Source organism: Anopheles moucheti, chromosome 3 (assembly GCF_943734755.1).
Source record: "Anopheles moucheti chromosome 3, idAnoMoucSN_F20_07, whole genome shotgun sequence".
Lineage (NCBI taxonomy): Eukaryota > Metazoa > Arthropoda > Insecta > Diptera > Culicidae > Anopheles > Anopheles moucheti.
The window spans coordinates 16,485,118-16,506,674 of NC_069141.1; the positions used below are offsets into that span (position 1 = coordinate 16,485,118).

Genomic DNA, 21,557 nt, shown 5'->3' on the forward strand with positions numbered 1-21,557 from the left:
GATTAATTTAATGGTTTGTTTTCGTACAACGTGCTTGTTGTGATTGTTTATTCTTTTTATTTAAGTTTCCCAAATACAATCGCGTACCTTTTGAGCGATTACAATAACGAATCCTTAAACTATTCCACGCGCCAGAGCTGATTACTTTCTTCGTGGCTTCTTGCCTCCTCTACCTCCACCTCCCTTGCCACCTTTTGCCTTGCCTCCCGTGGGTTTCAATCGTTTTCGAACGCCATTAAACCGTTCCGTATCTTCCTCGTCGGAGTCATTCGCGCGTTTGCCCGTTTTACTTGCCTTTCGTTCCTCGATGTCACGCTGCTCGATACGTGCTGTCCGAAGGGCTTCGGCTACACGTTCCTGCAGTGCCATCACTTCGTCCTGTTCGCACTTGTACTCAGGCAACTTTTTCCCCAGCAAATGCTCGATGCGCTGGTACAACTCCACGTCGTACTGCGTCACGAACGTGATGGCTTGACCGGCCCGTCCGGCTCGAGCAGTTCGTCCCACCCGATGGATGTAATCCTTGCTGTGCATGGGAATGTCCAGATTAAGCACGACGTCGACATGCGGGATGTCGAGACCGCGGGAAGCAACGTCGGTAGAAATGAGGATTTGGCGGGCTTGCGATTTGAATTTGTTTAGCGCCGCCATACGTTTGTTCTGCGTCATCTGACCGTGCAGTGGGACGGCAGCAAGCCCCAGGGCACGCAACATCAGTGCCGTGCGGACCGTGTTGCTGCAAGTGCTGCAGAAAATCATGAAACTGTTACCGGCCAGCTCATTCAGCACGTGCACCAGATAGACGTTCTTGTAACGAGCCGGTATGAACAGATAGTACTGAAGCAGTTTCTCCACGGTCTGGTATTTGCTTGACACTTCCACCTTGACCGGATCGCGCAACGACGCACGTTCGAGCTTCTTCACCTTCTTCGTCATGGTGGCACTGAACAGGTAGGTGCGTCGTTCACGTGGCAATACCTTCAGTATTTTGTTTACTTCCTCCTCGAAGTCCATGTTCAGGATACGATCCGCTTCGTCCATTACGAGGTATTTGATCGCCTTCAGGTTGAACCCTTTCGTGTTCTCGAGATGATCCACCAGTCGGCCGGGTGTAGCGATGATGATGTGCGGTTTGCGGGCGAGTTGAATAGCCTGCGTCACCAGATCCATACCACCGACGATAACGCAACATTTCACACCGACCATCGCGCCCAGCGCTTCGAACTGTTCCGATATTTGATACGCCAGCTCACGCGTTGGCGTTAGCACGACGGCAAAGTATCGTTGCGGGTTGTCCAGCAGGGACTGCAGGATGGGTAAAGCGAAAGCACCCGTTTTACCGGAACCCGTCTCGGCAAGTCCAATAATGTCCTTTCCTTGAAGTGCGAGCGGGATTGCTTCGCGTTGAATTTTTGACGGTGCTTTCCATTTGAGACCACGGCACGCTTGACACAGTGTATCCATAAGCCCCTAGGAACGGAAAAGTAACAAAATAAGCGCAATGGAAGTTAATGAACTGCATTCTGCTCACCAATTCTTCCCACGACTGTTTGCTGTTGGTACCGTTTTGTTCCTCGCCATCATCGCTGTCGGAACCGGACCCATCCTCCTGCTCGTTGGACGAATCGTCCCCGTTTGCTGCAGCCTTTGCTGCCTCCTCCACATCGGACATATCATCACTTTCCGAGCTAGACATGTCGCTAGAACAGGTGTTAACACTGGACAATAAACGTGGATTTTATCCTGCACGCCGGGAGACACCAAAGAGTATCGAACAACCGAAAACAACGTGCACTGCAATGGTAAACAGAGCAAGTGCTGTCAGCTAAGCTTGGTTGTTTATATTACTAAGTTAAATTCTTTTCATACGTTCGCTTGGACAATGGTTAGTCCTGTGCTCTGTTTGCGTTGTTTTTGCCAAGCGTTTTGATTTGAAGGACAGAATTTTAAGTAATTGTAGCGTGGAGTAGAACGTATCGATAAAATGAATCCTGTAGAAGTGTTGATCCATCATTATGCCATGTTTCTTCAGCAAATCGACATTGCTGAATGGGCGGATGTGTGCGTGTGTGTGATTCAGCATTTGTCACCGTGTATTTTCAAAACACGTCGCATCTGACAGCGATAAGCTTTGACAGTGGGGAAAAAGCCAATGGCGGATTTTGTTGGCTACCTTTGGCGGGACAACAACAGTGTGACAGGCATTTCGTGGCTCACGGTTTAATCGGATTTGTTTGAACTAGTCTTGCGCTTCCGTTGCTGAAAAACGCTGGTTCAAACCAGCTCTTATTACGGTAAATAACCGCCTGGTTCACACAACTGCTACAATCCACCCACCAGTGGTCGACCCGCGTCCGTGTACTACCTTCCCGATATCGGCGAAAAGATTTGATAAAGAAGAAGGGCTCTGGTGGCGCGCGATATTTATTAATTTTGTAGGGAACTATGCGTAGGCCGTTCACTGCATCTGAACCGTTTTGTGTTTTTGCTTCTGATCAACAGCAATATGGCAGGACGAAGATAAGTTTTATTATCAAACCGCAGTTGGGTATAATGTATGTGCGAAGCGGAACTACAGCGCAGCACAGGCAACGACGGAACACGCCGTGTAAAGGTCTGCGCAGGTAACAGACAACCGAGCGCAACTAACCCGTAAAAGAAAGCCAGCATCCATTCGCCGGTCCGTTGATCATGGACGAGAAAAAAACACCCAAACGGCGAAAAATGCGCTTCATGAACCATTCGCCCACACCCGAGGAGGACGACGAGCACGAATTCGAACCCGGTTCCACAAGGCGTTTCGATAAATCGCTAACCATGTTGACGCGTAGCGTCGTAAAGATGCTCCGCGAAACGCCCGATGGTGTGCTCTATCTACGTGATGTATGACCAAGCGGCAGCAGCAAACCCAGCACGGATTGGACAACTTTTACATGAATCGTTTTCTCTTTATCCCGCTCTTCTTGGTGGTTGTAGGTTTCATCCACACTGTCCAACCGACAGAAGCGACGCATTTACGACGTCACGAACGTGCTGGAGGGTATCGGGCTGGTAAAGAAACAAGTGAAGAATCACATCAAATGGATGTAAGTAATGGGTGGTGGGCGTTCTGTTCGTGACAACATGGCCATTTGTTATTGTGATTGTTGATCTGTCAAAACGCGGAGCGTTCATTGGCGCGCGCGCGCGTTCTTCCAGTCCCGCGCATAAATGATAGCCACGTGATTCGTCCTGTCCCATCTTAAAACTTATGTCGTCTGTATGGTCCGTTCTTTTGTTAACAGCGGTGAAGAAGTAACGACACAATCATGCCTCGGAACGGCACGTAAAATTGGGGAGCACATGCGAACGCGTCGGAACCTAGAGCTGCGTGAAGCGCTAATCGACAAGCAGCTGAAAGCCATACGCCAAAGTTCGCACATGTTGCGTGAGGATAGCGCGACTGGATCATTTCTGTACGTCACGAGCGACGATTTGACGTCCGTGTTTGGCGATAACCGAACGCTGCTTACCCTGAACGAGGAACGTTTAGCGCGCCTTCGTCAACCACCAGTAGTCCAATGCACTAGCTGGACCATTCCATACGGTGGAAACACACGCCAGTTGTGGGTAAAGTCGCGACCGAAGGGAGCTCCGTTAACGTTGATGGTTTTGAAGGAACCGGCTGGTGCGTGTTACACGCGACCAAGCAGACGGCCAGCGGTACTTCGTGCAAACGCTGAACAGCGGTACGTGAAACTCGCCGAACAGAATCACGAGCCGGAGGAACATGACGCGCGCGATGGGTCAGAATGGCAAGAACCCGGCGAGCGAGAATACGACGAGTCGGATGAGGAAGAATACACGAGGGTACGGCAACGAGAGCGTTTCGCGCGGATACTGCTGGACACTAGTCCCGATGCTCACCACAGCCTGTACCGACCGAACGGGTGGAAGAAAAAGAAGAGTGAAACGCGCGGACTGCTCATACCGTTTCTAGTGATTAAGCCACGGTTTTACGGCCGCTTCACGTTCGCGCTTAAGCCGAACGAAGGTGTGTTCGATCTGTTCGGGTACGGCAGGATCAGCAACCACCAAAGAGCAAACGAACGAACCAGCCAACAACCGGCGATGGAGGTGGTCCATGTGGCGGACGTTTGATAGTTCGATGGGGTGAAGCCTGAACAGTGGTAAAGAGAGAGAGAGAGAGAGAGAGAGAAAGAGAGAGAGAGAAAGAGAGAGAACCCGTTTTTTGTCATATAGGAATAATTGCTAGATTAATTTGGTATCCGTAAGTATCCGACTGCCAGTGTACGTGTTGTGTAGAGAGTGTGTAGCTTTTTTTTGGTTCAAAGGTTTAGTGATAAAAACCGAGAAAGATGATTGAATCTTTTCTTTCCGTCGTATAACACTTTCGCTGCTCTATGTTTGTCGAAATTGCACCATTTAAATTATAACTTAATACACATTTATCAGTCCCCGCGCGTAAACATCTTTTAGTAAATAAATGATAGCTCTGACTCCCTCATCCATCATATAAGAGGACGCCTTCCGTCTAAGTCATTAAAAACCGTGGATTTTTTGAAGCATTTGCAAGATTTTATCAGTTTTGAGGAATGGCACCATTATCTGAATAATTAATATACGGTATACTGTCTGATGAGTTTTAGTTCGTCCAACTCGTCAGTAGCAATGGGTATTTTCCGCGAGCTGCACGAGGTCCTAACGCTCTTTAAATGGTTCGCTCTTGTACCTTACGCGCCTAATCGTACGGGATCGCGAGTGGAAATAGTCTACCGTCGTTATGTGGGCCAAATAGCATTGGCACTATTGGCCATATTCGTTGTAACGTATCTACGGGCAACCGTGCTTTCAAATTACTCCCCGTTTTTAAACAAATTATCGTATATCATCTGGCTATTGGCTTCGATGGTCGATAATTTTGGGTTAAGTTTGATGCTCGTCGCGAATGGATTCAACGCAGCAAGCTACGACACGCTGGTTCATACGCTGGAACGGATAGAGCATGCGATCGATGGATGGATGGCGACCCAGTCACGACGATGTTCCGATCCACCGTACCGTTGCCTTGCGCTGTTTTCTTTGCTTCTTTGTCTGGCTTATTATTTTCACATGTTCTTTTCCAATTTTCAAGTCGACGTAGACCTGGTGCTGCAGATTCGTTGGGATCTGTTGCTAGCCGATCTGTACCTTGCCTATGTGTTACTTTTGCTTTACGCTATCGGCCAGTATGCCCGCCGTTTGCGATGGATGTGCCGTGACGCAATAGAACGCAACGATGTGTCCAAGTTATGTGCGGTTCTGCGGCTAAGAGACGATCTGCTACACTGTGTTTCGCTAGTCAATCGCAACCATGGTGTGCTGTTTTTCAACGTTAGCGCATCCTGGCTCGTTTTAGTAGCGTGCATCGTGTATTTTGACTTTATATACAGTGGCTTACAGCTGAATCCCGGACATCCGTACATTCTGGAGCACACAATAATGTTGATCTGGAAAAGTGTACTCCTCGGCGGACTGTCGGCAGTAGCAGGATCGGTAACGGAAAAGGTAATTATGATAATGGATTTGGCGTAATTCGGAGGAGTGTTCTAAATTCGCTCTTTGTTGGTTATCATAGGACTGACAAGACACTAGGTGATTAATTTAACACGCTTTATCCCACGTCTTAGTTAAAGGAAATAGCGCAAACAACGAGACACTGCAGGATGGCTACACTGCACAACCGACCGTTGGCGAAAATGATCGATAAGCTGCTGATCAAGTGCCAATTTCAGGACATTTGCTTCACCGTGTACGGATTGTTTACGATGGACAACAGCTTAAACTACATGGTAAGCATGTTTTACATTCGTACAGCAAATTGTTTATGCTATCCTAACATGTCCTATCCTTTCCTACATTTACAGGTTATTAGCTCTGTAGTGACGTACCTAGTGATAATCACCCAGTTCCGTCAAATAGAAATTGAAAAAGAAATCAAAGCGACAGGAACAGTTTAGTCTTTTTAAGGGACAAGCGAAATTGTTCGCTAAATTCGAATTGTTGGGAAAACAAGGATTGCATGTATGAAAGAGGCTGGGATTCAGTGTACTGCCGACGTACGTGAATTGCATAGCAATTGAAGCAGCTTTAACGTATTACAAAAAGAAACATTAAACATGCCAGCAGCGGCGGATCAAACGGTAGGCGGTGTAGGCGGTCGCTTAGGGCCTCGCCGTGTTGGGGGCCCCAAACAATTTGTGCCGTTTGTACGATTTTTGGAAATTTAGCAGCAGAGTTAATTTATAGCACAACATATAATTAAAAAGGAAACAATTTGCTCGAAAATATCCTTGGATTTTATATATCCTTGGTTATATAAAACATTTGTTTCTATTTGACTAGCTATATCGGCCCGGTTACACGGCTACGCAAGAGAACTATGCAGTTTACTCAAACTCCTTCTTCTTTATCGGCACGACATCCTCATCCCAAACGAGCCAAACAACGTCACGCTGAACATGTCAATATAGTCCCCAAAAACCCTGCAATAATAGCCAACGTGTGAGAAACTCTTCCATCACGCGCAACGATAACACGTGAGAGCGGATCAACAATATGCATACTGGAGGGGAATTGATGTCAGCTCCTGTTTTGGATGCTCTCTTGGTGTAGGAAATCTGAAAACAGCCCGTTTTGTATGGAATTTCGTATCAGCCGAGGGTACGCAGCTGATTATCTCAGTTGCCCACACACCCGCAACACAAAACCACACAAGGCGATCATACCGAAGAGCAAACAGTTCCTCTCGCCTGAGTAAAATGTGGATACAGATCACACACGCTACACATAGCCACACAAGGCGATCGTATCGCTCGAATGGCGAGAGCGAGATCGGCTGCCGATGCTAAATGCGAGCACCGCGTGATAAGACTCTCGCGTGATAAGCCAGGTATGCGAATGAGGGAGGGGATTCTTCATCTTGAAGAGAGCGATGGTGTGCGTTGCAGGGTTGGCGTCGTATGTATTGACAAGTCCAGCTCGATGTTGCTTTGTTCGGGAAAGGCTATATGCGTTGACAAGTTCGGTAGAGCTATCGAATGACCGTCAAATGTTGTTGCTGGCAACGATAACTTTCCAATGATTGCATTATATTATATTATATGAGATATATGAGACAATTATATGAGATACCAAAACGAGCCAAACAACATCACGCTGTACATGTCAATAACATTCCCAAAAACCCTGCAATAATAGCCAACGTGTGAGAAACTCTTCCATCACGCGCAACGATAACACGTGAGAGCGGATCAACAATATGCATACTGGAGGGGAATTGATGTCAGCTCCTGTTTTGGATGCTCTCTTGGTGTAGGAAATCTGAAAACAGCCCGTTTTGTATGGAATTTCGTATCAGCCGAGGGTACGCAGCTGATTATCTCAGTTGCCCACACACCCGCAACACAAAACCACACAAGGCGATCATACCGAAGAGCAAACAGTTCCCCTCGCCTGAGTAAAATGTGGATACAGATCACACACGCTACACATAGCCACACACGGCGATCGTATCGCTCGAATGGCGAGAGCGAGATCGGCTGCCGATGCTAAATGCGAGCACCGCGTGATAAGACTCTCGCGTGATAAGCCAGGTATGCGAATGAGGGAGGGGATTCTTCATCTTGAAGAGAGCGATGGTGTGCGTTGCAGGGTTGGCGTCGTATGTATTGACAAGTCCAACTCGATGTTGCTTTGTTCGGGAAAGGCTATATGCGTTGACAAGTTCGGTAGAGCTATCGAATGACCGTCAAATGTTGTTGCTGGCAACAATAACTTGCCAATATATTAAATTATATGAGATAAATGAGACGATTATATGGGATACCAAACGAGCCAAACAACGTCACGCTGTACATGTCAATATAGTCCCCAAAAACCCTGTAATAATAGCCAACGTGTGAGAAACTCTTCTATCACGCGCATTGATAACACGTGAGAGCGGTTCAGCTATATGCACGCTGCAGGGACATACATGTTACCTCCTGTTTTGGATGCTCTCTTGGTGTAGGAAATCTGAAAACAGCCCATTTTGTATGGAATTTCGGAAACGCATTTTTGTCATCGACTGGTGGAGATTTAAACGCATGCGCAAGACACGAAAATAATGTGCGTGGAACGATCGACATGGTGAGGATGGAGTTCTTAAAACAAAATGTTCAAAAATAACCACATTTATCAAATAATACACCTCCATTATACTTACGTATTGTTTTTTTTTTTATTCGTTAGAACGGCCTGGCCGTATCGACTTATATTACCACGTAGCAGGATAGTCAGTCCTTGCTACGGGGGATTGGTCCAGATGGGATTTTGGTCCGGTCCGTTCGTGTGAAGACCGGCTCCGCTACCATCATGCCACCGGGCCGCCCCTACTTTCGTATTGTTTTATCAATAAAAATACTTTCGGATGGTGCTTGTTGCGAAACGAAAATCGCGAATTTAAGAGTCGAAAGACAATAATTAATTTGCATTGCTGTTAGTATTTTCAGTTGTGTTTCATTTGTTTGTTTGATCGTTTTTTTATTAACAAAAAAAACGCCTTTACAACAAAGTATGTATGGTTTGTATGGAATTTCGTATCAGCCGGCGGAAAGTTTGAGCGAGATGAAGGATCCGCCCGCAATGATGGTCCAAGGACAATCCGTACGAAAGATGTTTTGTGGATCGATCGATCGGCGCGCGACAGGAACCGACTCTTGCACCGGGACTATCATAGGAAAAGTGGACAAATGTGGTTGCAGATCATTTCAAGGGCCTCAATGCCTTCCCCCCTCCCCCTCCTTCATCGTTTTTAAAATTAGAGGCCCCAACTATAATTCCGCCCTGGGCCTCCAAGGGGATTGATCCTCCACTGCATGCCAGGGTCTGATCCTTAAGGTGGGCTTGAAGTTATCTCTTTTTTCGGTCACAATATTCGATGAGCTTTTGTAGCATGAGTTGCTCCATCACTGAGCGGTTTCGGACACTCCATTCAGCAGGACAGTCGCTTGCATATACAATCACTTATTACGGGCTGTGTGTTTGTTGTTTGGGCGGGGAAAATCGAAATTTCATTACAATAGTAACAAAACCCTTTCCCGCTCTCGTTTTTCTCACTTTAATGCGATTAACCTTTTGATCTTTACTCGCGCTTGAATGGTAGCGAAAAACTTACACTTTTCCCTGTCTAACATTTCGGAACCTAATTGTACTTTCTCGAGCTGCTGTGCTACGATAATTCCATGCTTTTAATCATTGGAAGGGTTGATGTGTTGTGTTCTGTAGCATTTTCCTACCTGGTGTGATGTACCGGAAACACAACAGCCTTTTTTTTATTCTCTCGTTGGTTTTGATACCGATTGCATACACGCACAAATCCGTGTCGTGTGCAGTATGGAATATTCGCCTGCGTTTGCATATCGTGTTAAGTTAGGCTAGTAAAAAATACGTACACCGCACACTGCTCACTTCTACTTTAAGGCGATCACACATCTCGCAAGCGATAACTCTACGTACATTGATAGAAGTAACGATATCTCCTTGTCTCACAATCTATCCAACAAATCACTAACTCTACTAACGATGGGCTAAAGCTATTAAAAAAAAAACAGATTAACATTACCGCTTACATGGTACGCACTAACAGCAAATTATTCGCTTCCGCTAACGCTCGCTCGTGGATGATCGAATTGGCAAATGAACGCTTTAAGCAAAAGTATTGTTAGATACGAACAGAACGAAAAAAGGATAGGGTAAGCAAGAAAACTAACGTTCTTAACAACAACTTTTAAAGACGACGTGCTTAATGTAAACATAGAAAAAAGGAGCTAGTATGGTGTGTAAATGATACGATAGAAAGTTTACTTTCGTACAGTACAAAGAAACAAACAAAAATAAAAAAAAAACAAAACAAAAACTATTTTAAAACGAATAACGACGAACGAATAAACTAAACTAGACTTCTTTTGTCGATACCGAACGTGGTCAATGATGGAATTAGCCGGCGGATACATTGCGCGACCTCCCTCACCTTCTATATCGCGGCTACTATTTGTGACCTGTTTCACTGAGATTATGGTAACGTCATTTTGTATTGCATAAAGAAACAATTTCTGTTTCAATTTTTAACACTTCATTCAACCTGGTGGCTCGTCCTGGGGTTAACGCCGAACCGGAACAAAAGGCACTGTTCATATGTAGTTTGTGTTTTGTGTTACACGCGTACACTTACACGCCTATTTAGTTTTCCTTAATTTGAGCTTATTTTTATCACGTAAGGCGATAAGCAAAATGAAGAATAGCAACTGTGGGTATGTGTGTGGGTGTGGATGTAAGTGCACCATTCAATTTAATTGCATACTATGCCCGCTTGCCAGCAAGAAAGACGTACTACCTCCGCTTTTGAATAGTATGTAACGAAAAAATATATATCGCCTCTTTCCCTATCGGGTTTGCTCATAAAAAACGGAAGTGTAATAAAAGATCGTTCAATAATGATAAAACAATGAAAAATCGGTAAGAAAAAGGAGTAACATTCACAACAACACCACAGCGCTTTACGATCTGTTGGGGCTGGTTTCGGTGCTGCTTCCTCCCCGGCTGCTACCCCCCTTTCCGGAGGCTCTCGGTCCGAGTGAGCTGTTGGTCGAATTGGAGATCGCCTTAAGTACCTCCTCCTGCAGTGAGCTTGGAGGATCCGACAGGACATCCGTCGTCGTTGACAGTTGCCGCAGTTGATTGGAAACGGCTAAAACGACATAGCATAGATTGTTTTAATTAATGCCCGGTTCGGCAATTAACGCGGATGTGTTCTCTTTGGTTTTTACCAGGCCTTAGCTCCACCAATGAACAGTGTTGATCAACCCACAGCTGGCTGGTACGATACATCTCATCCATACTCGCGACAGAAACCGTTTGGTTGTAGGAATTGAGCAACGGTTCGAAGATCAACCCGAACTGGAAATAGATTGTGAAATATATACTGGAGCCTGAAACATTCCATTTCATTGGAAACAAAAACACTTACGATCCAGAATTTCCAGTTCTCCAACGTTCGCTGCCGGACGTAGTGTTGGTACAGTTCCTTCACGCGACCGGTTCGCTGGCGGGATACCGGCGCTCCACTGGCAGGCAGTGCGGTATGAAGGTTACTGCAAGTAAAGCAGAAGGCAGAACAACAAGTGAAACGATTAATGCACAGTGAGTTGGATTTGATTTGCATAAAGCACTTTCTTACTTCAATGAATTATTCAATTGATCAATCTCCCGGCGCAATGCATCCATCTGATCGTTGGCGGACGTACGCTCGGATCGTAGCTGCTTGATGTAATCGGCACCCTTCTGTAGCATTGCCGCTTTGCTTAGCTATTTGAAAACAGGAGAAATCGTTTATTATAATTCCCCGAGCTTCGTAAGTAAGTGTCTCATTCGTACCTTTGCATTTGGATTCTGCTGTAGCTGCGGTATCAACGAGTGGAGTGTATCGAACCCATTCTTAATGTTGTACCGACGTTTTTGTTCCGCGTGAATGTGCCCCGTGCGACGTTGGCTATCACTGCGCGGGAACTTACTGCCGGCACCGCCCGTACTGGTGCTGCTGCTACCACCCAGCCCGGTCGGTGATAGTGGACCATCCGTATCGTGTGCCGAATCGGGCGAAAGACTCTGCTGCGATAGAGACATGCCGGAAGAGGAGGCAAAATTCAGCACGGAACTGTGGCTCGGTTGAGCTCGCATCGTACTGCTGGATGTGCCGGGTGTTGCACTGGACATTTGATGGTGATGTTGCTGCTGCTGCTGCTGTTGTTGTTGCTGCTGTTGCTGTTGTTGCAACTGATGCAACTGAAGTTGAGAGGACGATGGGGAAATGGTGTTACCCATTGACATCGTTTGAAACAAACTCGTCTGTTGCTGCTGGTGCTGATGTTGCTGCTGCTGCTGCTGTGACGAAGACTGCGTTAAGGTACTTATGGCACTTGATGATGTACTGTGTGATTGTTTATTCAGTAAGGTACTTGCGTCTAGAGAGAGAGAGAGAAAGACGAAATAAGGTTAGGTGTGCTCAGGGATCATTATTGTGTCCTCTATCCCTTTGCCTATACTTACTATTAGTTGTTAGTAGTTGGGCAAGCAGAGCACTATTGGTAACGTTGAGCATCGGTTCACTGGAGGTCGCGTGCAGTGTCGGTGACAGTACGTGTAGCGAACCACCTGCACCAGTCATTCCCGTACTAGCGGATCCTATCATCCCCATTCCCGGGTTCGTTATGACTCCCGTTTGCTGCTTCATGATCATCGAGTTACTGCGTGTGCGCAATTTCGCATTGCTCTTCTGTGAGGATTGATGGTACCGGGGCATGGCAAAGCTTTCCGCCTCCTTCGGTGGTAGCGGAAAGGTCGCATTGATCGGAAGACTGTTCGAGCGGAACATCTCTTTGGTGGGATGCGGTGGATGGCGTTTAGCTTGCGTTTGCTGCAGACTGCCCGCCGTAGACCCAATCGATTGCTGTTGCTGCTGTTGCTGTTGAAGCTGAAGATCCTGCAGCTGTTGTTGCGACTGTTCCAGTGCGTTCGATATACCCACAGGTTGACCTGTGCTCGTGCTCATTCCGATGCCCGTTGCTGGCCCGGACGAGCCGGAGGTTGGCTGCAGTAGGGTGCCGTGCGGTGGGGACGAATGACGCATTGCTCGTACCCCGCTGGCATACGAACTACCGGCACCAACCGTTTGCGAAGGAATCTTGTACGGTTGGGGTTGGTGTCCGTGGTAGGATTTGTAGCTGCTTCCCGATTGCGATGCATGCAGGCTACCGGGAGGAGAGTGTTGCGATGCCAGCATTTGGTTGTAGTTCGGCCCTGTCGGCATGGAGGTTGAGCGGGGTTGTGGTGCGGCTGGTTTCGATTGCGGCAATGCCGGCACCGGCAGCGATTGGCTGTGCGTCAACAGTTTAGAGTTCATGCTTTGCATCAGCATTACCGAGCCTCCGGACACGTTTGGTTGGGCAGGTGCCCCTCCGCCGGTGTTGCTCATTTGGGAGGGTGTCCGGATGTTGCCATTACCACTACCAGCAGCGCTCGTCGCACCGGTGCTGTTGGAGAGGTTAACTGGATTGCCAGCGGCGTTCTGCAAAGCGGAATGGTTGTAGTGTAGCTGCATACTACTAGGCGTTAACGACGATGGGATACCACCGCCCCCCATCTGAAGAATGCCGGACGAGGCGGAGGCAGATGAAGAAATCACATTCTGGAAGCCACCGGTGGCGTTACTACCGTAGGGACCGGATGCTCCAAGGACCGCGCTACCGGCCGCCGCTTGTCCCATGTGCGGCTGCGAAACCATATTGTATGCCATCGTTTGATGGGGTGTCGGTGGGTATTTGGGGTCGTAGTTGTGTTTGGCGTAACCGCGGGTGAACTTCGATTTGACACTGCGCGCTAGCTCGTCGGTACTGTTACTGCCGGCTAACGTATGCTGCTGTTGTTGTGGCTGACCTGATGCCACCTGACCAATGCCGAGCGATGCACCCAGTGATGCGGTCCCTTGACTGTTCCCAGTCGGGTTGCCGCCACCAATAAGCTGATCGGATAGGTACGTATCGATTGCGTTGCTAAGCTGCTGGGCAATGGAGGATTGCACCGAAGGTGAAGGTGATCCCGCACTCGTGGGCTGCAATGCTTGGGCGTAGATCTTCGACGAATATTGCATGCCAACCGGTTGCTGCTGTATACAGCCGCTTGCTTGATTCGTCTGCTGGTTGTTGCCGGAGACTGCCTGGAGTGTCTCCGGCGCTTCCTGTATGCTACTACCAGCGTTGGTTAATTGGTTGGACCCTTGCGAGGTATGAAAAGAAATGTATAAAATCGTAATAGGTTAGTAAGATGGTAATTAAGAGATGTGTCGTATACACCTACCGAGTGTGTAATTGTAGTCGATTGCTTTCAGCAGATCGTCTGAGGCTTCTTCCGGTACGGGGGCAAGTCGCGAGAAGTTCAGAAAATCTAGGTCCAAATCCATCAAATCATCGAGGTTTGGCTGTAGCGGGCCCAAGCTGGGCTGAATGAAGTCGGCCCGACCCGCACCACGAGCTGAAAGTAAACGGACGGCTAAACTGTATCGAATGTCCCTTTTGACACCTGGCGTCACACAGCACACAGCGCTTACCTATCTCTCTAGAGTCGGGAAACGGATACTGGGCTAGTGTAGAGAACAGCGTATCCGTGGGCATATTATCGGTGATCATAAATATATCATTACTGATCGGAGACCACTCCAAGAAGTCTAATTCGCTATTCTGTAACGAAGAAGAAGAAAATACTGCTGTAATAGATTCTATAACTGTAGATCAGTTTTAATTTAAACAATGTTGAGGAAAGAGGATCATATATTGAATAAAATATTTTGTTTAACACCGTAAGAACATTTTAATACTTCTTTTGGATCTCCTAACCAGTTCTGGAAAAAATGTCCCACAAAACGCTCCAGATGTAATATAATCAATCAACGAATTAATAAAATATTAATGCTTACACGGTTTGTGGTAGTGTTGAATATGCGCACGATTTTCTACGTTTCCAGGCAGGTGCATAAAATACACGTTGTTTCAATCGACCGAGTAGAACTTATCACCATGAAAGTGTTTGACCCTACTCGCTCCTTGATTCGTGCTTTACGAATTCTGGGGCTTTTTGGTGTAGAATTAACAGACCGCCGGTTCGAAAACGTTAAAAACGTATTCGTGAGTGTTAGCTATTCGATGCACAAATTCTTACTACTGTTTGTCGCATCCCTATGCGCCAGTGTTTATGTGCTTGATTACACCGTATTCTACCACAAAGAACTGTTTACAGCGAATTTTAATTTTTATCCGTTTATAACTCTTATAAATTATGTATTTTTGAGTGGTGTAATGTGCACGCTGCCTTGGCAAACATACCGAATGCAGAAGCATCTTGCCGTCATCATGAACGTTCTTCACCAGAATGAAATGGATTTGCTGGCCTCGACCAGTAAAGGGACTAACTATCGTCCAGTCGGTCTGCTAGCGGGTGCGATTTTGTGGAAGGGTCTAGCAATTCACTTATTCTTTCAAGTGTACTACATAAGTGAGTTTTATAACTATAGGAAACCATTTATTCCACTGTATGTTACGTGCTGTTTGTTTATGTACGCGGATCTGGCATTGGAGTATGTGTTGGGGTTTTGCGATTGTTTGCTGATGATCGCACAGCTGCAGTTAGGTCGATTAGTAAAGATCACGGAAAACGTTGATTACCGTTGCAAACACAGTCTGATCTACATCGTCGTCTACAATCGCATTGTGAGTGCGGTTGGTGACAGCATGGGACCTTACTTTGGCCCGATAGTTCTATCATTCTGTGCGTACGTGTGCCTTGAGGTGGCACTTTGCGTGTTGGATTTGTGCGGTTTCTTGTCTTTTAGAACTGACAGCTTTATGCTCGTCTTAGCAAACATTATCTGGCTGGTGAGTGACGTAACCAAGCTGCTGATACTATTCCAGCTTAGCGAAGGTGTAAACGCAAAGGTGAGTGTACATTGCATAACTTATGTTATAACGTATCATATAACTGTCGTATAAGACCAAGAAAGTTGATCATTAACGTTATCCGAAAAATAATTCAATCAATCAGTCTGTTACGGATTGGTAATCAGTCTGGATCTCTACGAAAGATTTGTGCTAAGGCTCCAGTTCTAATAGCTCTACCTTCAGTACCTACTGATGACCTAAACAACACCAGTGAAAGGACAACTCGTATCAGATGATTAATAAAGAGGTCTGTATTAAATGATGCATCGGGCATCGGAAACATCCAAATATGTCCCATCCAATATCCTCCCCACTTGTTTAATTTCGATCAATGTTTGATGAAGTTTTGCGTTCCCCTTACTATTGATCTCTTATTCATTTTACGAAACATGTGCGTAGAAGTATGTTGTAGCAGTTTGAAAACTTGCTGATGGCACTACTATCCCCGGTTGAGTTCAGCAGTAGAAAAATATGCACGTGATTGATAAGCTGCAACGTGTGATGCGCTGTTTGCGGTTTCTGGGTTTGCTTTCGGTACGAAAGTGTAAACATAAAGGTCGTTTAGTGACTTCCTCGTTTGAAAGTACCTACTATGCAGCTTCGAAATTCGTCCTTCTCTTCATCGCAACCGTGCTGGGATGTGGATATGCGATTTTTCGCAGCTTTATCGATAATTCGGTAACATTCGCTGGTTACCAAGGATCTATCTGGCCGTTCGTCTACGTCGTGCATACTATTACCTTATGCGCCGTATTTTGCTCACTTCCTTGGCAAACATTTCATCAGCGCGATCGACTAGCAGCGGCTCTGAACATTCTGTGCCAGAATGAGATAAAACTCATCGAAGTTACGGGCAATCCCACTAACTACCGCACCGTGGGTGTACTAGGGACTGTCGCCATATGCAAAGGCTTAATTGTGCATATATTTTTCCAAGTAATGTACATCACTCTGTATTACAAACCCGACGCACCGTTTCTTCCGACGTACATCAATAACTGTTTGTTTATGTACGTTGATCTGGCAGTGGAGCTGGTGTTGGGTTTATGCGATTGTTTGTTACTCATTGCACGACTTCAACTCGAGCGTTTGGTGTGCCTTGCAAAGGATCTTGATGCAGGTATTCAGGCAGATCGTTTGTTGCAGTTGTATGTGACGGTGTACTATCAAATTACTGTTGTACTCAGGAACAATTTGAGTCCCTACTTCGGGCTAACGGTTGTGCTACATTGTGCCTACGTTTGCTTCGAAGTAGCAATCTGCATACTGGATCTATATATTGAATTCATCACAAGTGGCAAAAGCTTCAACATTTTATGGTTAGGTTACATTGTTTGGGCGTTGAGTGATGTTACAAAATTGACCACACTGTTCCTGTTCAGCGAAGGCGTTAAATTAATGGTAAGTGTGTAATATAGAACTAAGTAATTATTAATCTAAGTTATGAGTCTGTCTCGCATATATTATTCAAAAATCCACATGAGAATTTGAAAGATATAGAACACCCTCTAAAATTATGCAATAATAAGCTTAAGGATCGCTATTACCCACTTGTGTGGTGATTGCTTCCAATTTTTTCTGATCTGATCTTCTAACTGATCGTCTTAGAGGGAAGACATTAGATAGAGTAGCTAATTTGCATACCTCCAGGCGAAATGGTGAAGAACAGAGACATAGAAATGTTGTTTAACTCAATTGTTAACATCATGTTTCATCAAGTACAGCTATCTGAAGATCTAAGAATTTCTACAGTTTACAGCAAGATAGTTCATCACTGGACAAACACTCCTCAGAACTGAACACATGGGAGTTGACCGCTGAGCCGATATCTTGCCATATTGGTTCATTGTTTGTGAAATAATTAATGCAATGACTAGTAGGTGGCTTAGAATAGCCTCATCTCATGACATATTCAATCTGTCATGAGAAAAGCTGGAACGTAAACAAATGTGGCAGTGAAAAGGATAAATGAACAAACAACCGATACGGTTCATCCCATTCGGTGCAGTTCTGCAGTAGAGTGACATGCACGTGTTCGACAATCTGCGCGTTTTACTTCGCTGTTTGCGATTGATTGGTTTGCTTCCGGTACAAAAGCACACCGGCGAATCTTCGGACCACCATGCGGCGTTCAGCGGTGTCCACAATGCGAACACAAAGCTAGTCGTGTTCTCCGTTGTGTCTGTGTTGGGTAGCGTTTATTTAGTGCTTTTCAACATTCTAGAATATAATACTGATTTAACTTATGGTAATATTTGGTCACTTGTCTACACTGTACACAACGTTACGTTCGGTGCTGTGTTTTTTGCTCTCCCATGGCAAACGTTTCGACAGCATAGTCGACTTGCAGCCGCCATGAATACTCTGCACGAGAATGAGCAAGGCTTGATCAACCTTACCGGTGTTGTCACAAACTATTGTCTGGTGAAGCTGCTGGTGATTGTGATCGTGTCTAATGGCGTGATCTTGCACTCCTTTTTTCACGTCTATTATATAATAAATCAACAGTATTGGAAGGATACACCGTTTTTTCCCGCATATGTTGCGAGTTGGATTTACATGTACGTTGATCTGGCGTTGGAATTAGTGCTAGGGTTGTGCGACTGTTTGCTGCTGATCGCTCGCCTGCAGCTCGAACGTATAGTGTGGATAGCAAGACAGCATGACGCCACTACCCAGGCGGATCGTTTATTTCTCTTTTACATTACCATGTACAATAAAATAATTGTGGTACTGAGGGAAAATCTGAGCCCATATTTCGGGTTGATTATTATAATGCACTGTCTGTACGTTTGCTTGGAAGTAGCTGTATGCGTACTGGATGCGATCAGTTACGTAACAAAAAATGATCGTTCCTTCATGGTCGTTCTGGCGAACGTGATGTGGCCGCTAAGTGATATCAAAAAATTGGCAGCCGTGTTTCTACTCGGCGAGGGAGTCAACTTGATGGTAAGTGTTAAACTGTGTCATAATGGGTTTCCCATACCCTTGCTATCGTTTTCATGCACCCGATGAATAAATTCCTTAATGATTTTGTAAAGAATTCTGCTGCGGCTGGAGTGTACAGACAGACGGTTTTAGGTGAATAATTAATGTAATTTTCTTCGTTCGAAAAGTGAGGTACTAACCAAATGAAATATACCTCATTGAAATAATCAGATGCATGGAAGGTTTATTGGCTTTGCGGTCGTAAAAATTAGAATGTTCTGCTAGTGTCGGATCATGAACGTGTGCGATAACTTGCGTGTTTTAGTTCGCTGCTTACGCCTTTTGGGGTTGCTTTCTGTACAGCAGAAGAATTGTAACCATTTGTACGAAAGTACGCATCATACAGCGTTAAAATTCGTTTGCTTCTTCAGCATTACCCTGCTGGGTAGTGGATTTTCGATCTATCGTAATGTTATCGATTATCCTGTGATGGTTGCTATCGATAATAGGACTATATTGCCATTTGTTTACATCGCGCATACCATCACATTTGGTGCAGTGTTTTGCACTTTACCGTGGCAAACCGTCCTGCAGCGAGACCAACTTGTAAGCGTGCTGAATGTACTGAATGAAAATGAAGCGGATTTAATAAAGCTGACGGGCAATGGAACAAATAATCGAATAGTAACAATGCTTGCAATTGTCTGTTGTTCGAACGGTTTCATTTGTCATCTATTTTTCCATTTCCACTATATTGATGAATTTCACGACCTTGGCAGTCTCTTTGTGCCGTTGTATGTAATGAGCTGCTTCTTTCTGTACATCGATCTGGCAATGGAATACGTACTGGGGCTTTGTGATTGTTTGCTGCTGATCGTCCAACTGCAGCTGGAACGGCTAATGTGGTTCGCCAAAGTCCACGATCAGGCTGCCAGTATGGATCAGACGTTTCAGCGCTACGTAACGGTGTACAGTCGTACTGTGCATACACTGCAGCACAACCTTAGTCGTTACTTTGGACCAATGTTGGCCGTATTTTGCACGTACGTGTCGCTGGAAGTCGCTATCTGCGTACTCGCGATCGTCGGTGACACAACCAGCTTTTTGGGACATTCGAGCGTTTTCATTCTGGCCAATGTGCTTTGGCCGATAAGCGACATTAAGAAGCTGGCCACCGTATTTTGGCTCAGCGAAAGGACGAACAGGATGGTAAGTGATTTTACTGATGATCCTTAAAAAGGATCTTTAATCGGTGGGATTGTGTGACTTGACGTTGGTTATGAGTGACGCGCGTCTGTGGCGCAACGCCGGTAGTTATGCAATCCACAAGTCAAAATCGTACAAAGTCCATTTATTGCATACTATGTGGAAGCTAGGGATACGCTAGCTGAAAGCAATATGCTAGAGATAAATAGAAGATACAAAGCGGTTAATGATAGTTAATTAATAACTGCACTTACAACAGATAAATTATGCAGTTGCCCAACGATGCAGTGCTTGCGTGGTGCTCTGTTTTTTGGCTTAATTTATAACCATCTCTTACCCCCAACACGAGTCCGTTGATGAGCAACAGCATTGAGCAAGGACATTCGGTATAGTGTTACTTCGATGGAGTGGTTGCAAACGTTCCTTAACAACATGAGCACAATAGGGGTATCGCTAGTGAAGTACGACAGACAACAACAGTCTTATCGACGGCTGACCGTGTTTCGATTCACCGTTCACCTTCTATATGCACTTTTATGCATATGTTTAACAGTGGTAGGCGTTTGGCAGGATTTCGACAGGGCGGTATTGAAGGACTACGTGTTTAATGAAGCTTTGTTTATGGTAACTACAGCGAGCTTTTGCGTTGTTTGGTTAGCAGTTCCGGTCTATGTCTACGCCAGATGTGCTCGGCTGGGCTGTGCATTGAACAGTCTGCTAGCAAACGATATAGAACTGCGTCACGCCACTGCTGCCATGCGTGTGAGTGATGGTTTGTCCTATCAGCAGGCGCAACGTTTCGCCTGTGTTATCCAGTGTGATGGGATGCTCTGTGGTATGTTGCTAACCAGTGGCTATATGGTGTTTTTCTTATTCCGAGCAGAAGCGTGGCATTATTATCTACCAATTGTTGTTTACATTTACGAAGATCTATGTTTGTCGGCTTTGTTTGGTTTCTACTCAACGATCATGCTGCTGTGTGTGGCGCAGCTAACCTGCGCAGCGAACCTCTTTCAAATGCACCTCAAGCAACACTCGGGCAAAGCAGACGAAGGTGTGCGCTGGTTTTGTGCGATGTACGATCGAATTGGCACGTTGATAGTGAAACCCTTTTACGAATACTGTGGACCAATCGTAGCGACATTTTGCCCATTGGTCATTTTGGAAGGATCTCTAAAATTGTTCCACCTGTATGATCTATACAAGACGAGCGAGTACGGGCCTGTATGGACCGAACTGCTGGTGAACATAATCGAATGGTTGTGGTTATGCTTTGACTGCAAGAAACTGTTCGTTCTGCTGTATGTGAGTGAAACATTGAAACAAAAGGTAAGTAAAACATAAAACCATGCTAACTACTTCCGATGTAGGAAGATAGCTGATGATAAATAGCTTGGCGATTGACAGCAAATGACCAAAAAACTTCAAAGCTTCGTTGCCGTCGTATTTGGAGCAAAACAAAACATTAATTACAGCATAACGGATATCTTGAGCATGATGGAAACGTGTGAGTTGATTGCTTATTACGAAGAAGCAACGATAAATAATGCATTCTTTCCATTATGTTTAACTAATCGTTGAAGTCCTGCAGTATATGAAGGATTTAAGCAATTTAGGGAACAGAAGGAGCTTTAGTACACACCGAGCACGTGTTTAATAGTATCAATGAAGTGTATTCGGTTACAACTTGAGTACATGCAGAAGATAGGCATAGTTATGGTCAAATATGATCATAAAAAGCAAATGTACAACCAGGTTCAGTACATACACTTCCGATATGCCTTCTTCTTTAGCATTGCGCTACTTAGCACGGGCTATCTACTATGGCGCAGTTCAATGGATTACATCGTGTACAAA

The 21,557-nt window shown here is 45.5% G+C and overlaps 4 protein-coding genes across 4 annotated transcripts in view; 2 read left to right on the plus strand and 2 right to left on the minus strand.

The window, feature by feature from the left end:
* Nucleotides 1-21: 21 nt before the first annotated feature.
* LOC128302525 (probable ATP-dependent RNA helicase DDX47) lies at nt 22-1,778 on the minus strand. Its single transcript, XM_053039365.1, has 2 exons — nt 1,532-1,778; nt 22-1,470 (listed from the first exon to the last, which is right to left on the minus strand). The coding sequence occupies exons 1-2, from the start codon at nt 1,694-1,696 to the stop codon at nt 142-144; spliced, it is 1,494 nt and encodes a 497-aa protein (XP_052895325.1). The 5' UTR covers nt 1,697-1,778; the 3' UTR covers nt 22-141.
* A 380-nt stretch (nt 1,779-2,158) lies between these two features.
* On the plus strand, nt 2,159-4,201 carry LOC128303707 (transcription factor E2F5). Its single transcript, XM_053040756.1, has 4 exons — nt 2,159-2,294; nt 2,503-2,883; nt 2,977-3,086; nt 3,285-4,201. Exons 2-4 carry the CDS (start codon nt 2,692-2,694, stop codon nt 4,138-4,140), a joined length of 1,158 nt encoding a protein of 385 aa, XP_052896716.1. The 5' UTR covers nt 2,159-2,294; nt 2,503-2,691; the 3' UTR covers nt 4,141-4,201.
* A 1,010-nt stretch (nt 4,202-5,211) lies between these two features.
* On the plus strand, nt 5,212-6,059 carry LOC128304850 (gustatory receptor 68a-like). The gene is made up of 3 exons (XM_053042091.1): nt 5,212-5,547; nt 5,670-5,831; nt 5,907-6,059. Exons 1-3 carry the CDS (start codon nt 5,251-5,253, stop codon nt 5,997-5,999), a joined length of 552 nt encoding a protein of 183 aa, XP_052898051.1. The 5' UTR covers nt 5,212-5,250; the 3' UTR covers nt 6,000-6,059.
* Nucleotides 6,060-8,585: 2,526 nt separating this feature from the next.
* LOC128301649 (protein WBSCR14 homolog) overlaps nt 8,586-21,557 on the minus strand; it is a 41,477-nt gene continuing 28,505 nt past the window's right edge. The window contains exons 6-13 of the mRNA XM_053038233.1: nt 14,183-14,312; nt 13,933-14,106; nt 12,127-13,851; nt 11,455-12,041; nt 11,258-11,385; nt 11,048-11,171; nt 10,848-10,977; nt 8,586-10,768 (exon numbers count right to left, since the gene is read on the minus strand). Coding sequence (XP_052894193.1) covers nt 10,578-10,768; nt 10,848-10,977; nt 11,048-11,171; nt 11,258-11,385; nt 11,455-12,041; nt 12,127-13,851; nt 13,933-14,106; nt 14,183-14,312 — 3,189 coding nt within the window. The 3' untranslated portion in view covers nt 8,586-10,577. The remainder of the gene's footprint in view (nt 10,769-10,847; nt 10,978-11,047; nt 11,172-11,257; nt 11,386-11,454; nt 12,042-12,126; nt 13,852-13,932; nt 14,107-14,182; nt 14,313-21,557) is intronic.